The 17578-nt window shown below is 38.4% G+C and overlaps 1 protein-coding gene across 4 annotated transcripts in view; it reads right to left on the bottom strand.

Moving 5' to 3' along the window:
* PRKN (parkin RBR E3 ubiquitin protein ligase) overlaps window positions 1-17578 on the bottom strand; it is a 725154-nt gene that overhangs the window by 105331 nt on the left and 602245 nt on the right. For 2 of the 4 annotated variants that reach the window (XM_062641870.1, XM_062641871.1), the window contains exon 9: window positions 7823-7972. The exons of 1 other annotated variant lie outside the window; for it this stretch is intronic. In XM_062641870.1, coding sequence (XP_062497854.1) covers window positions 7823-7972 — 150 coding nt within the window. Of the gene's footprint in view, window positions 1-1995; window positions 2519-7819; window positions 7973-17578 lie in introns of those variants that run through there. One more of the 4 variants, XM_062641873.1, reaches the window with a different exon arrangement.

Raw genomic sequence — 17578 nt, 5'->3', positions numbered from 1 at the left:
TCCTACCCTGTATGCAAGTGGAATATGAAGTCAGAAGACAGAGCTCAGTTTCTCATACATGCAGAGTTAACTAGAGATTCCTATAAACAGTTTATTTCTTATCTCCTACTGTTGTACTCCAAGCCCTTCCTGATGGGCCACATGATAAAATATTGTCTGCTGACTGTCAGACATATTTCTAGGCACTTTGTTGAAGAGGAAAGAAATAGTAAGGAAAAAGTAGTTCCAAAACCTCTCCAGTCATAAACTTCCATTATATTTAAGGCTTGACAGAATTATGAGTTCACCTAATATAATCTCCTGAGCATCATAAGCTATTAAATATCACCCAGATACTGCTACATGGAGACCAATTATTTTAATTAGGCAAGAGCACTTCAGTTATCAGGAGACTAAACTGTAATGTGCCACTGGCACAGACCAAAATAGTCAAAGATGTCATCAAAGCCTGAGGCTCTTGCAATAACAAGGAACTTCTAGGTTAGAAAAGCTCTCAGAATTCCTGGAGATGGTGTGTCACTCATCCATCAAGTTTGGCATGGAATGTCAAGTCCCTGCCAATGAGACCTGAGAGAAAATTTTGACATCTCTTTCAAATTTGGTGATCAATTTAACCCTGACCTGAGCATCAGAGTATCATATACTCAATCAGTACCTAAGAAAAGGAATCAGTCAACCAGAGAAGGCACTTTTTAAAGGCTGTTTTTCCAAGTCTGTGTGCTAAAATTAATTTCCAGTAAGTTGTGGACATGTTAAAATGTGCATATTTTTGCATTTCATCTACTGTAAAATGTTGTTCTCTTTACACAGGTGAAGAAATTAGAAGTCAAAGTACCTTCAGCTCTGGAATCTGAATACTGAACGAGTGGCAGAGTCAAGTATTTGTTACCTCTAATATGAAAATCCCTAGTACCCTTCCAGAGGAATGGTTGATCTAGCAGTTTAGGAGGATAAGATTTAGTTGATAAATGCTAAAATCAACTACTAGAGTAATTTTAAACTTGACTCCTACTTTATCTCAACCTTCAATTTAAAATGGGTCTCACATGCTTGCAATTTTAGCTCATTCCTATTTCAGACAAATTGGCAAATTTGGGATCATTTACCTTCAGCAAAACATTGGTTTACAAATCCCAGTCTAATCTGATTTACATTCATAGAAACCAGTATTATCTTTGCTAGTTCCTAGGTCCACATGTCCAGCTTTGACTATCTTTACAAGCAGGAACTTGATTTTATCCTAGTTTTCTCTAATACAACTTCCCTGACTCAAATACAGTGTTATTCTACTATCTGTGTTCTCATGCTATCTTACAGAGACCAGCAGCCTCCATTCCTTTATTGGTTAACTATGACTTTTACCTCCCTCCTTGCTCCTTCTTTCTCAGAACACATATGACAGATTTTAAATGGTGAACTACTACTACTACTACTACTACTATAAATCCAGCCAAAACACTGAAGATAACACACATTCAGTACAAAATCTGCAATGTGCATGTACAACAGCCATGTTCCAAACGCCTGCATGATGCAAAAGTTAGGGAAAAGCTATACCCTGCATAAGCTAAGGGATATAGAATTTGCTCACATAAAATGGGACATTCCATAATATTCCACACATCTAGCAGACAAAACTAACGAAGTTTCAATTCTAGATCATTTAGAGCTGAAAAGTCTCACATGTTGTTTTCTAGCATTATTTTAGTAGCTAGTTCTTCGTGATTTGGGATGTAAAGGAAAAGGCAGTTATTCTTCTGCCTACTGAATGCAGGCAGTAAATTGATTTGGTCTCCATATAAAAAGTAGTTGTTTTGCTTTTGCAAGTCTTATGAACTAATGTGATCCATGTTATTAATAATGGAAACATTCTCTGGATTGCTTTATCAACTCACTGCTGACAGTGGAGTTTCTTATCAGCTACCAGATCAATGAAATGAAGCATGCCAAGACATGGGCAATGGAAATAATACACCTTGACAATAATATAGAGGCTGTTAATTATACAGTGCTATTATAGGTTAAATGTTTTTATTAAAACATCAACAGTCTACTGCATCTTAAAAAGCTCCATGCTTTTACAGTTAATTTTAAACCACATAAACTAGAAAAAAGCTGCAAATCCAAAAAGAATTTTGGTCAGCCTGAGAAAGGCTGTCATATTTTAGCAACGAAACAACTTGCTTAGCTGCTGAAGCATAATGTGTCAACAAGATGGAAAAGATGGAATTCCACTTTCTAAAGGCTAGAGTGCCCACTCAACAGAAGGAAGCAATACATGATTACAGCTTAGAGCTTGTGGAACAATGCTAGCAACTCAGTATTTAGCAATAATAGAAAACGTCTGTCTCGTTTTCATTCCCCTTGAAAAAACTCCCTACACAATATTATGAGACACTCCCACTGTGAGTTGGTTTCTTAATCTCAACGATATCTTCTATTACTTTATCCATGGTAATACCTTTCTGGTGAATTTTCTTAAAAGCAAAACTTTGATGACATATGGAACAAGGACAGACACTTGAAATGTAATAACAAAGAGTAACCCTTCAATTTTACAACGTGTACTAGATAGCAGCAATCTCCTATTTCCATTTTAGTGTTCTGCAAATCGCACAAAGGTAAATTTTAAGGTCTTTTATTTTCTGAATTATTCTGCATTTTTCAAAACATTGTAGCCTCTTATTTCTGCTTGTGCTTCAACATTCATTCCAATCTTAAAACTGAGACAAAAATTCAAATCATTGTGCACACAGCCCTTCTTCACCCATGACCTTTTATTCATCTCATTATAAAATTAAAAAGATTTTTTTCAGTGCAATAGTCTTCAAAGATTGCATTGAATTACCACTACTCATCTGGACAATCTTTATATGTTGAAATATTTTCAAAGGTGCCTACTTTTTCTTTACATACATTCAAGATTTTCCTGGTACTGCTAATGGAGAAGCAAAGCACGTGTCTTGAACCAAACATTTATACCTACATCTCGGTTTGAAAATAAAGTCTTTTAGGTTAGTCAGACTTTCGAATTTTTGATCAGGCAACATATAAGGAATAATGTGCCAAAACTAGGCACAAGATGGATAGAAAGTGCACAAAGAAAGTACACGCTGATCATGACAATACATTATGTTAGAGCTGAACTTTAACACCAAAAGACTTACTTAAAACTGCCAGATGTGAAAACCGCTTTTCACTTCTAGACTGTAGTACACTTACAAACTCTCATCCACTTTAATATACACAAAATAGTTCTGAAAAAGTAATTGCTAGCTAGTTCAGATTTGGGGGGGGGGGGGGGGGGGGTATAGCTACACTCACATAGCACTCCCATTGAGATATAAAACCCTAAAATAAACAACCCCACTCCAGAAGTTTAGAAGGACACAACCAACTCATAGAATCATGACTTGTACTATCAAAATAAAGTGGATAGAATTTGTTGCTTGGAATTTTCATAACTCAGATTTGTTTTCTCCAAACATTTTTTCCCAATTATTAGTTTGCCTATATGCATGTTACTGTGCTTAACAAAGACATCACTGATCATGAAACATGCATGCTAGGAAATGCATGAACAGGAGATAATGGACCACAAAAAACAGCTTTGCAAACACCAGGACCGTATATTGCATATTGCACTTCTCATGTAACTATTTTAGAGTGTCCTCTATTAAGCTTTCTGAAAAGGCAGACAATTATTAATTCTACAAATACGCTGCAATTGCTTTTGACATATGCTTCCTTAGCCATGGAAGAAGAATGCAAGAAGAAATCAATGGGGAAAAATTGCTGGGAGAAGCAAAATTGCCTTAGGGATTTTGTTTTATGTAATACAATGATCTAGAAATTCTATTTATAAGGAACACAAGGTATTTATAGCCATTATTTTGGGGGACTTCTTGCAGTCTGCAACGTAAAAATTTCACTTGCCTGAGAAGGGAACAAATCTTTAGTGAAATCTTGCTCTTCTTCAATGGCATTATGCTTACAGAACAGTAAATATAGTGTAAAAGAGGTGAAATAACCCCAAGCTTTGTGCTCCTTTTGCAAGGTTATAAAACTTCCTTTATCATTGCACATTTATTACACTAAGGTTCAGTATACACTTGCAGACTGGAGTTTTGCATTAGGAGATAGAATGAAGGGCCACAAAAACATCACTTGTGACAGTTTGTTTCTATGACTGTTTAAATTGTCACCCAGACCTTGGGATAGTTTAGAGTTGTCTCAGGACCTCCATGAACCTTCAAGAGTCAAGTCTCCTAGCAAGGGATTTTCAAACAACAGAGGATCTCTGCAAATATATTCTTCTTGCTTATTCAGACTATGATAGGAATGAGTAAACTCAAGAGGAAAAGACTGTCAGAAGCTCTATTTCCACTATCCTCAGTCTCCCATCTCACCCCATGCCAGAGGATATGTCAACTGATATGGCATGCTGCAAAATGTTTACACAGTTGTGGAACAAGGGCTGGGATGCAAGTCCCTCATTAGTCAGTTATCTCACTGAAAGATATTGACAGGGGGTGTTTTGCAAGACAGATGAGCTGCATGTGTAGAAACAAACAAGTAGCACAGTCTGTTTTCAAGCTCCATTCTAACCTAATTTCAACCCCAAATTATTTTCTTTAATATGTAGGAAATAATATGCCAGTATAATATAAAACAAGACAAAAATGTTTATTCATAGAGCTTTTGTATGCCTCAATTACCGCAGCTCTTCCTGCGCACAGGCCAGCTAGTACAAATGTACTGTCTTCTAGGTTTTGTTGCCGATTTCTGATATTAAATATGTCAAAATTTTGTATCTCAGCAACAGAAGTTAGTAATGTAGGTCTGATGCATAGCAATTAAGGTCGAACAACAGTGTATAACAGTAGTATCTTGGTAAACCAATTAATATGTTTATGGCTAATGATAAAAAATATGAAAGATTAGGCAGGAGTGATGGCAGTCAGTGGTACAGCATATCTTTGGCGAGGACTATTCATAATCATTAAAAACATATTTGCAGGCTACTTCTCAAGTCAAAATAGATCTCTTTTGTTCTATTTCTTTGCCTTAAAGCCTGAATAGATAGCAGTGCCTGAGTGCAGAGGGTACATATGGGGATGCTTAAATTTAAACCTTGCTCCTCACTTTTTGGTACAGTTGTCTTACCAGGCTGTTTCTGGGCCCCATATATTTCTGTTTCCAAATTTCCTGAGACAAAGCAAAATCCACTATCTTTACCTTTCCCAAAGGCTCCTGTGGCAATTACAAGCCCTCTCTTGAAGACTCACATTTAGCTTTGACACCAACAGCCTTGACTTTGGAAAACCAGATTCTAGTTCCTCATTTCAAATACCAGAGAAAGAAACTGAGAAAGGCAAAATGTCAGTATCCTAGCCTGGCTCAGTTACCTGTTCGTATTTCAATGCTCTTTCATGTTGGAGTCCTTACATGTTTGGGACTGCTTCGCAGGTTTTTTTGCTGAATAATGGAATATGTACTTTGCTTCAGACCCCAGTGTCCAGTTTATTCTCTATTTTTTTCTGCCTCTCCTTTTTGAAAATGGCTCCTGAAAATCCTTTTTAATTTACTTCTCCACTTTCTCTTGAAAACCTCTCCCTCCTATCCCCCTTGATCCATCTCATCTGTTAATTAAAATCTCCATCTATTTAACAGTTGATAGCTACCCTTATACTGCAATTCTGACCCAAACAATTGGTCTGTTTTGTGCAGTAGACAACTATTTCTCTACAAGGGCTTTTGGGTGAATAACAGACCACTGATGTTAGATGTAAATTCTGTTGTCAGCAATATGCTATCAACTGTGAACTTTACCCAAAGACAGAGGTTCAAATACCCTCCAAAAGACTCTACATATCTTACGTATAGCTTAAACGATGACATCTATATTCATAGAGAACCTCCTGGTTCACATTACCATCCTTATTTCTTTGCTTACCAGCTTCAACAAGAAACCTAAGCTGTACATGTAAGCATTTCAAGGCACCTTTTGCAGCCTTAATTGGGATGGACAAAAGGGACATTCTTCATCTTGGCCTTTCTTTGAGATTATAAATCATTGTGTACACTCGTGAGGAAGCCCAGAGCTCTGAAGTGGATGTTCTTGGATTCCATAAAGAGTTCACATTAAAAAAGGCCAGGTTTGGGAGAAAACTCACCATAGTTTAACTTTCTGAATAGAAAAAACTCAAAATGACTTCAGAAAATGAAGCAGAAATAAACAGTCTTCCTAACTGTCTTGGTATCCTTGCAGGGGGATCCTTACCTGCAGCCAGCTTTGTCTCTGGCAACTGACTTCAGTGTTTAGACCCTCACCATCATCTGTAACAAATCTTCCTTGAGGTTATCATTTGTCAAGGTGCAAATAAAGATTTAAAGACACATATTTTCACTCTGTTCCATTACAGATTCTGAGGAAGGGCCTTAATGTTACCAAAATTTGGCTTGCAGACCAGCCTCTTGCTTCTAATTTCAGCATTAGTGAATTGTACCCCGTAATGTTCAAAGATGTCATGTAATTCAAAACAAAGGTTGAGGTTATACTCAAGGCTGCAGATTTTGTCTCTAACCAGCACAGCACAAAGTCCATAAAAGGAAACAGAACTGTTTGCTAAACCAGGCAATTCATCAATCCTCTATGCTATGTACACTTTATTTACAGGGCATTTGCAGATTCAGAATGATGATGAATGAAGCTGCAAACCAGTTTGATTTTCATCACTTCAAAGCAAAGAGCAGAGTGAGAATCATTTGTGATTTTATCTTTTTTAACCAAACCCTAATAATTAATCCAGAAGAATTTCCCGTTGTTTACTCAGTTTTGTTTCTTATTACTGTCCCACCTTCTGCTTTTTTTTATAGACCTATGTCTGCTCAGTGAGTCTGGGGAGTACTCTGTTTTACATGCACCACTGCATGGACAGATAGGAAATTTGACCAAGGTCGACAGATGCTAACCTACTCATAGAAGACAGGCTACTGCAAATTCCTAGTTCAGCAAACTATTACTCTTCCACTGTATCAGTTTAGGCAACACCAAAACTGCAATAAAAAGTGCATTTTCCACAAGAAAGACAAGGGCAAGAGCATGATAATATTTTACAAATATAGGTATTTTCTCTTTTCTCATAGCCTGCATGGAGTCACTTAGTACAAACATCAGTTAGTTAAATCTTTTATTTAGATATTTCTCTCTACATATTTCTATTTCCCCCAAAGCTTGATTACTGTAAAGTACCTGTTTTTTTCTACTGCCAAAAAAATCATTGATCAAAAAAATACGATCTGACCTCCTAGCAAAAACATTTTCATGTGTCATGTGGTTTTGTTTTCCAGAACTCCACCATTATTTGAGCATTCACTCTTCTTAAAAATAATTTTATGAGCAAACAAAAAGATTTCTATATTTCTTTTCATTGTGTAGCTTAACACATATAAGCAAGGTCTTACTTATAAAGAAAGTTGGTGTTTATAGAATAATGATTTGCCCAAGATCCCATTCATTTTTGCTGGGTGCAAGGAGAAGGTCAAAGCACATTTAGATTGTCATTTGCACAGTTCAATTTCTTACTATAACTACTCAGCAACTTCTTAAACCAAGTAAAGCAAAGAATTCTGGAATGGACATAGTCTATGCAATGAAGCCATTGTTCCTAAGCCATGGTGCTATATTTAAATTGTTTACTGAGCTACAGTATCCCATTCTGGTGTGAAGGACAATTCAGTCACTGATGGAAAAATGAAAAATCATATTGTACAATATCCATTGTTTCCCACACACGAGTAGAAAAATGTATGCTCTTACCCCACAGCCTATTCCATTGCCTGGTTCACATACAATTTTCTTCACTCCTGGTTCAGGAAGCAAACCTGCTCCACAGCCGGGAGTTGGACACAGCACTCCTCCCATCTGCAGCACGCATTCCTCGGCCCCATAGCGCTGGTAGCGGTTGTACTACAATACAACACACCAGTGTTAAACTTCCAACAACACACAAATATACCCCCCACTCCCAAACCTTTGAGCTTAAATCTCTCCCACATAACCAAGTCAACCATCCAGATGTTAACCGTACATTCTGTGACTCCATGTCTTACATGCTAAGTTCAGTTATTTGCAGAAAGTGTAAAATTCCACAGTGTTGTTAAATGGGGTGTCACTCTGAGCTGACTCACATCATACACATCCTTTTTGTGACTCACAAATATCATTTGCACTACCAGAAAATTGTGGGGGATATTAAAATCAAGAAAATAATAGACTGTTTATGTAAGTAACCTCAAGAACTCTTACACTGTTACAAAAAAAATACTGTAAGCATCATAAATGTAATCCAACAGCAGATACTGATAAATGCTGAATAGAGACTGAAAAGAAATTCTCAAAACCCCTCAAGGATCTATAGCTAGAAGTATCACATAATGATTTACAGCTAAAGTGTAGTAAAAATCGTGCAGCCAATTTTATTTTCAAAATAGATTTCATGAAACTGATTGGCAAAATAATTCTCTGACACACATTTATTTCAATGTTAGGTGTAGGTTTTTTCCAGGGTCTCCCAGGAAATTTTCTTAGTTTCTGCAGTTTTCATCTAGTTCCACCCTGATAGCCTAAAAGGCTATGGAAATGCCTTCATTTCAATGACGGAGACACAGACACAGAGCAATATTAAATAACATGCTCGGTGTATCCTCACTAACAAAAAAGCCCACTCTGAAATGACTGATGCCATTGCAATGAATTTCCCTGGTCTAACTTACCCTGCTTTCAGCTGGAGATAAACTGAGCAAGTACAAATCATGCTGTGTACATGTAAATCACAGGCACTCTAGGGTTCTGTGTTGGTGCAGTTCCACACTAATGGCTATATAACCATTGTAAACCAGGCTTCAGATTTGCCTATAAATCTGGCCTACTGTAAAGTGAAATAAATGAAAGCATTTGGTTCTAACAGCTCCAAAGAAAACAGGAAAATCCAAAGGCCAAAGAGGAAGGAAGTAGCATGAGTTTTCTCCGCGAGTGGAATGAATTTATGGTGGGCTAAAGGAACAAAATGGAGCTTTATGTTACAGCACTCACAGCAGTATTTAGTGCTTCATAAACTTTTATCTCATAACTGCTCATGAAAATCTTGTTCCTTTCTGGGGGCGATAACAAACAAAAAATTCTTTCTTCAATCTGCAACACTCCCCAAAGAAATCCCACAACTAAAATTCAAGGACCAAATATTAGGACCAAAACCTCATACGCAAAGCATACAAAGAAGCATTTTAAATCATAACACAGGGGCTCCACTGCATGTTTTCTGAGTACATTTGAGATTTTTCTGCAAATATTGCCATAACATATCCTGTTACACTGTCTTTTTAAAAATAGTATATGACATCTTAAACCATTATAATATAGAGACACAAAAGTGCTCGATCACAGGAAGAAATAATTAACAAACTGAAGGTATCTGCCTTTGTCAATTTACAAAAAATCCAAACAAAAGGAGGACAAAATCTAAAAGGAGAGAAAGCCTTCAATATATCACTCAGTGTGTGAACAACAGACAGAAATGCTGAATTAAGGATCTCAGATCTAGAAAATAACAGTATTTTGAGAAATGTAGGATAAATGTCTGCAAAATCTCCTTGAATACAGGGGCTCAACAAGTTGACTAGTGTCTTTCTATGTTATTGTTATGCTCGAACATAGAGTAATGGCATAAATATTTAATGTTGGAGTCTACCAATTTTCAGCAAAGTTTGTAATCCTTGCACTAAATACATGCTGAGTGCTCCAAGTTGTTCTGCTCGCCTTGAACAGAAATATGGGTAACCACAGCTGCAAAATTCCCTGCTGACCTAATTTTTCTTCAAGGCAGACACTGGACCTGAAGGTGAGGATGGTGACTTACTGTGTTAAGAGGGAACATTGTGCTGGATGTGGGATTGTTAGCAGCTTCTCATTACGGCAGCAAACACCAGTGACATTGTAGCTGAGATTCTGTCAGCATTTCCATTATAAACTCTCAGTAGAAAAAAGGGATATGCTTTCCAGTCATTAACACAGCAAAAAAGGACATGGAGAGATTTCTCCCATCTTGTCTCCTTTTTGTTGTTTTAATACACAAAAATGTAAGATAGATAAGCTGGGAATCAATCTGTCTTGTTAAAGAAAGTTACAGGAAAGAAATGTCCAGTCTATCTACTGGCAAACTGGACAAAGCCATTATATTCTGTCTAAAAATTTGACATTTTATACTGGTTCAGCACAGGACTTCTACCAAATCAGTAGAGCTTGTCATCAGTGTTTTTCACACTATAAAATCCCCCTAAAATGATCCCATTTCAACACAGGAAAAATCCTACTGAATGCATTTCCACATTTTGACATCTAGTTACCAGCCTGTTTTCTACCTTCAAAGTACAGATACATTTATAAGGTGTCATTTTCCAATTTCTTTTTCTTTGTGCCTGTACACTAGCTCACATAAAATCCAGCAACCAACTAAACCACGTAGAGCAGAACGCATATACTTTTGCTGCCGTAACACAGTCATACATAACATACATGGATTTATATTCTTTATTCAGTGTCCTGAAACAAAATGACTCACTTTACATTAACGGTGCATTTATAAAAGGCTTGTAAAGGACCAAATCACTTATTAATTAATTATTAAATAATTGCATATAGTCACAGATTATGTCTATTAGAGGCATTCTTTTCCTATATATCACAGCTATACATATCACACAAGACTGATACAATCAACATGCTTATAGCAAGTCAATTTTCAAAAGCCCTTAAATGTCTTTGGAGCCCATGATGTATTTTTGATCATATGCCTGGATGAGATATTTAAGGATACTCAGCAGACAACCACCATCACTCCATTTAGTTTGGATTTCTGTGGTTGTGATGCCTATAGTTGTGCTGGTTGCTTGGACTCTTTTTATAATTAACAGGAGAGATAGGACGCAATTAATCTTTTTCTTTTAGATTTGTATGTGAGAACTAAGCACGGGAGTGCCCTGTTCTATTAACAATAAAGAGAGATCAGACAATTTTTTAGATACTGACACCTGAAATCAGGTGACTCCCACAACAGCTGTTTCAGTTCCAATAATCCTCATCCTAATTCATCTGGCCTAAACTATTTTTGAAAATAAGGTTTAAGAACCTAAGTAGCTTGGACTGTGAACCACTTCACACCATATTAGCTCTTCACACCTTAAACATCTAACCTAAATAAGTAATATAGGCTCCAAATACACCGAATGAGAAGAATCAAGATCCCAAGAAGGGAATAGGGAATTTATCACTGCTGTGATGTCTAAGATAGGTAGGATGAATCTCCTTGTGGAAGTGCTATAGTTGAAGCTAAGAAAACTAACTTAGGCTTGATATCTGACACATAAAGAGCTGTCATTAAAGAGGAGTCTATGAAGTCTTCTGTATGTTCAAAATATTTCACAGTATTTATTAGTCAATTACTATCAATGTGCCTCCTATTTAGAGATACACTCATCATCATCATCACAGTGTAAAATGGTTCTTCATTCTACAAGAAGCTAAAATATCTCCAATTATTTTTAGGAAAAACTTCTTAAAAAGTTTAATATATGGGGAACTTGACTGAACTGGTATTCATGGCACCTGATTTCATTCCTGGCAGCAGCACAGCCTTCCTGTGGTTTTCACATAAGGTACTTAATCTATGCTTCTTATCAGTTGCCCACTTGTAAAGAGGGAGAATGATACTTGCTGATTTCATTGTAGTGTTAAGAGGCAAAAGCCATTAATAGTCATGAGAACATCAAATACTATGGCAATGAGGCTCATAAAATTACACAGATATCACCATCCGTCTCCTGCTGCTAGAAAGTAGCTTTTGAGCAAAGCATGTCAGCAATTTATATGCTACTGTAATAAGGACCTCAGAAATACAGGTAGATAAGTAGTTGTTGGATTCACCATAGAACCATACATTTCAATGCTTATTTTTTGGGGAAAAAAAAAAAGACCTAAAAAATATGATTTACCCTGAATCAACAAGGCTAAGACAGTTAAAGGCATATGAACAAGATAAACATAAAACGTTCTGATTTTTTTTTTTAATCTTGTGAACTTTCCCCTCAATTTGTGAATTGTCCCAGTCAACCAAAGCTATACTTTTCATGGAATAAAATTCTAACCGGAAAAGATTCACAGCTCTACTTATGGTATTTCAACCATATCATGAAGTTCTTTTGCACAATCTGCTCATAAAGACTTGTCAGGGCCTTTAGAAAGTATTTTTATAAGTGATTATAAATTACAGTATGACACAGATATGGAGGCTATATAACTGTAATCATTTATTCCCTGTTCCCTATTTTCTAGATGGGGATGGTTTTTCTTGAGTCATAGAATGGCACCTACTTGGTTTTCAACCAGTGGAAATTCAATCACTTGATGTTGTAAATCAAGGGTAATATACATGAAATAATTGGGCTGACAAAAGAATAAAACAGGTTTAACTATAGAATTCAGTCTTTTCAATTACATTGAGATTCAGATACTAAGCAAAATGGATATTCACCTGGATGCACAAAACTTGCAAAATGCTCTTTGTGAACACAGTGATTCCTTACCATACTATTTAATTTGCAATATGCTTTAATATCCTAGAATCGTAGAACAGTTTGGGTTAGAAGGGACCTTAAAAGATCATGTATTCCAACCTTCCCTGCCATAGCACATATGCCTTGTGCTATTTTGCTTTTGCCTTTACACTTTGGGCACAGTTTTATTTTCCTTTTTTTTTTCCCCTCACACCTAAAGGCATCTGCTCAGTAGTAGCCTTGCAGGGAACTTTAGACAAAAGCTTAATAGTAGATGTACAGCCAAAATTTTTAATCTTTGAAAGGTAATTCAGTTACTTGTTTCTTTTAACTGCATGTAATGGTCTCAAATGAAAGAAAATCTACTTTCTGGTGTCAGATTGTTTTTACTGCTCTTATAAATCAAATAACCATCTGTGTGTTTCAAAATTAGATTGTGGAGGCTATTAGTCCATAATGTAGACTAAGCACTTTATTTATATGTATTATACACACAAAAAAACCCCTTAGAATTAGTTCTGTAATGTAATTAGGCAACTTAAAGTATAAACCCCTTAGTACTTATTGGACTAGGGTCATGGTTTCACCCCAGCTGGCAAGTACCATACAGCTGCTTGCTCACTCCCTGCACCCCGCTCTCCTGGGTGGGATGGGGAGGAGAATTGGAAGAAGATAAAACCTGGTACAAGTCAGGACAACTAGATGACTATACAAATATGTCATCTAAAATACAGATTAAAAGATGTGGACTGACATGAGTCTCCATGGGGCAACCTTATTTAATTTTTCCTGAGTTACTGGGCTCCTCTGCTAGCCAGTAGTAGGATAGGAAGTGGAGAGCATCAGCTCCTTGTTTTTCCCGCAGAAGCTCCACAAAGCAGACCAGAAAGACAACCACCTTCTAGAAGGCTGGAATTTGCCTGACTTTGGAAAGTCATGGAAAACTGGGTGAGGCAGTCTCAAGAAAATATTTAGATAAGAATCCCCTGACTGGATCAATGCAACACAATTCATGGATGAAATTAAACTGGAATAGAGAGGGGGAAAGAAAGGAAAGACTGCAGTTTGCAGAATGATATGAAAGAAAGCAAAAGGTGAGGAATATGAAAATAGAAAATAAAGAGTACTGAGAAGAGAGGACACTGAAGCAGGTTGAATCGGAGATCAAACTGAATATATGAGAAGCAATACGCTGCAATGAAGAAAGTGGACTAAACATAGTGTATGGCTTGGCACTATATTTACAAACCATTGAAAACTTGAGATCTTTCAGCTGGTATTTGGGTGATCACACTGAACAGACTGAATGCTGGAGATAAACATCCAGTTCCTTCCTTGTGGAGCTCAAATCCATATTCCTTTCTCCCCTACAAGTAACAACCACCATGGCTCTAACTGATTTAAGGAAATCTTTTCTGTTGATATTGTTGCAAATTGTGCAACTGAGATTCAGTCAAATAGATACTGGATTCCAGGAATTCCACTTCTCAGGTCACAGGAATAAATACATTCACGTCCTGTGGAAGCAGATCAAAGTCTGTACAAAGGGGCTCATCACTGGTCATAAGAAAATGCAAGACAGTAAGCTTTGTTGTGTAATTCCAGCTATATATAAAAAAAAAAAAGTGATGTAAAGAGGATCAAGAGTTCAATTTTAGAGAGCAGGCAATGGATTGGTGATGACAAATCCAAAAGCTGAGACAAATGAGATAGACAGAATTCAGATATTAAGACAGAAGAAGTGGAAAAAAAGGAGATAAATGTAGGCATCACTCATGTTAAGTAGTAGCTGAAGCCAGGGGTCTGCGTGGGAAAGTGCAGAGGTGCAAGAAAGAGAGATTTGAGAATGTTAACAAAATAGGTTTGGTTTAGTAATTACAAAGTGGGAAAAAATATGCAGTGATTCTGCCCCCGCCAAGTGTGTATTATTGAGAGGTGACTTTTTTCCAAGCGTAGTTACCAAAAATTCTTGACCCATAAATATTTCAGAAGCACTTTGTTGATCATATCTGACAGTTTCCTGCACTGAACTCAGCTGATTAATTTGAATTGTCACATGACATTATTTTTGCTGGAATGGGTTAATACATAGCAATTAGTTTAAGACTGATTTAAAATTAATATTCTGTAGCATATACTTGAAATGCACTTGCCACACATGTCATTCCTTTAAAACCTCAATTAATGTTAAATGATTTCTGTCCACACTGTGATCTCTTAATACTAGATTTCCACATTTCCTGAAGTTACAGCTCATAGCAAAGCCCACACACCTTTGAACAGCATCAGGATGTGCATCTGCAGATTTTCAAATCAGGGTATTCCTTTGCATATGTTTTCCCCATCTGGCAAGGAAATGTGAAAAAATAAAAAGGAGCGCTCCCATTTGGGTTTGTTCAGATCCCAGGGATACAAACACCCACAACATTTCTAAAGAAAAAGTGAGCAGTAATATGAGTTGCAGTAGCAGCTGACAGAAGAGATCTGTTAAAACTGATCATTCCCCTGTCAAAATATCAAGAAACTGGCCAATACATTCTGCAAAGTTGTCAGAGCAGAAGATATAGCAGAGAAGCGCAGCTATACATTACTTAGCAGCTTCTTTTCTTGCCACTAGCATGTCATCTGCTTCATCTGCACTGTGACCTGTTGGGGGCACTCAGGTATAGCAGCAGATTGCTTGCTATTGCATTATTTGTTTTCCCTTCCAGCCTTCAGATGTATCTGCTATTTTATTCATGATTCACAATATTCCATTTAAACAATTAAACAAGATTTTTTAATCACTTTGGGGAGAAGAGTGAAATTTCTCAGAGAGTCATTAGGGAGACTCCATAACAGTTCACTGCGCGTCATCTTACTATATTGGTATACTGTAGCATTTAGGTCTGAATTAAAGTGTTTTCTCTGCTGTTTCTGGCACTGGCCTGTTGACTTACTTGCTCTCCACTGTATTTGGCCATATCCCATATCTAGTGCATCTTGAACATATTTTTGTAAGCAGCTTATACTATCAACACTTGTAGAACCATTTGCATTTACTTGCAGAGACACCCAGCCTGAGAGGGCAAATGGCTACTGCCATTTCTTATATTGTACTATTTTTCAATGGCTCCTCAGTTAGTAACTCTTTTATCCCAATACTGAGTGTATCTCAGGAACCTATGAAGTGAAGCAGTTAGCCAGCAGGTTGAACTGCATCCATTATTATGCTAGGGGAAATGACGGATTATGAACAGTGAGATCAAATTGCAAAAAAAAAAAAAAATCAACAGAGCTAAGGACATTTAGAAAGCTTCGGGTTTTATCCTTCCTGGGGCTGCATGCCCAGGAGACTCTCTTTGCCTTGTACAGACCTTTGTGGACTGTGAAAAGGACATCCAAACCAAACCTGTCAAAACTGCTTTTGGAGAGTTTTCTAGGTCAGAGTTTCTGGCACTTTCTCAAAGCATCAAGTACCAAGTGGGGTAGCGATCTATTGATTAATGTATTTGTGTTGCATATTATAGCAACTACTCAAAAAACCAGTTTTATGTGGTAAATCAGGTATCCAAAATGCATATCATATACCAGGGAAGTTTATACCCTTCTATTTCACCACGACTACGACTACCCTTCTATTTCAGACTAGGATTACCTCTTTCCATAAAGTCTAAAAACAATTCCATCTTTAAAACCCCTCTTGTTGCCACCAACTAAACCTTAAAAGATAGGCTTTTCAGCTGGAATGAACTTCCAATAATTTACATTCCTGAGGGAACAGAAGACATGTCCAGCAAACTACCAAAAAGTTTGACTACTTGGACAACTGTGTCAGTTTTTTGTACAACTGTGGTCAGGTGATGAGGTGAGTAGTTAGAGAGAGGACGCTTTCCATAGCTAAGCGGAGGGAAGCTCAGCGTCCAGGAGCCTCAACTCAGAGCGGCGACGGCCAGCGAGGGAGCCTGGAGTCCCCCACATGACTTGCCCAGGAGCCGGCAGCTCAGCTGACGAGAGCGAGCAGCTGACTCACACGGGGCGGAGCCAGGAGGGACGACACCCGCCCTGGCTGGGTAAAAACCTGCCCCGGGGAGCGCGGGGAACAGAGCGGGGCGAGGCAGTTCGGGCGGGCAGGGGAGCGGGATGGTGAGCACTCGTCGTATGAGCAGGGCCCGTTCCGGGAGCTCTGCTCTGTCTGCCCCGGCGGTGGCCGGTGTAGGCATCCAGACAGAGCCGATGAGAGGGGAGGCTGCAGTGCAGAGCTCGGGGTGTAGAGAGGAGAGTGCCTGCACTGGTCTGGTGAGGGGAGGGCGCGCAATGGGCAGGGCTGCACTCGGTGCTCCCTGGTGGAGGTCCTCCTGCAGCAGGGGCTGAGCTGCGGGATGCTGTCAATAGGCTGCGAGATGTCAGGGAAGCTGAGAGGAAGCAGGAACGCTTGCTCCCGGCCCAAACTGTGCAGGAGTCTCGGGCTTCCCCTCTAGATCATGTAGGAAAGAAGGAGGCCGCTAACCTGGGAATTAGTGCCAAAAAAAACCCAAAAAACACAAAAAAACCCAAACACAACAAAGGAGGAAGAGGACAATTAAAAGCAAGGGACTTCCTCCTAAATCTGTTGTCCCCACCCAGAACTGCTTTGCTGTCCTGCAGGGGGCTGATGAGGAAACGCACTCGCATCATGAACGGCTGATGCACTGGTAAAGATCTCTACTGGTGCTGCCAGGAAAAAGTGGTGGGTCATAGTGGTAGGGGACTCTGCTTTGAAAGGAACAGAGGCTCCCATCTGTCGGCCTGACCCAGTCTCAAGGGAGATGTGTTGCCTACCAGGGGCACGGATCAGGGATGTTGCAGAGAGACTGCCTGCTCTAGTAAGTCCCACTGACTATTACTCACTTCTAGTGACCCACGTGGGTGCTAGTGATAAAGATACCAGTAGCCCAGAGAACATAAGGACTACAGAGCCCTGGGAGAGGTGGTTAGGGGCTCTGGA

This window comes from Pezoporus occidentalis, unplaced genomic scaffold (assembly GCF_034315485.1).
Source record: "Pezoporus occidentalis ecotype Australia unplaced genomic scaffold, CSIRO_AGI_Poc_V1 ctg7, whole genome shotgun sequence".
Classification (NCBI taxonomy): domain Eukaryota; kingdom Metazoa; phylum Chordata; class Aves; order Psittaciformes; family Psittacidae; genus Pezoporus; species Pezoporus occidentalis.
This window is presented reverse-complemented; position numbering and strand designations above follow the sequence as displayed.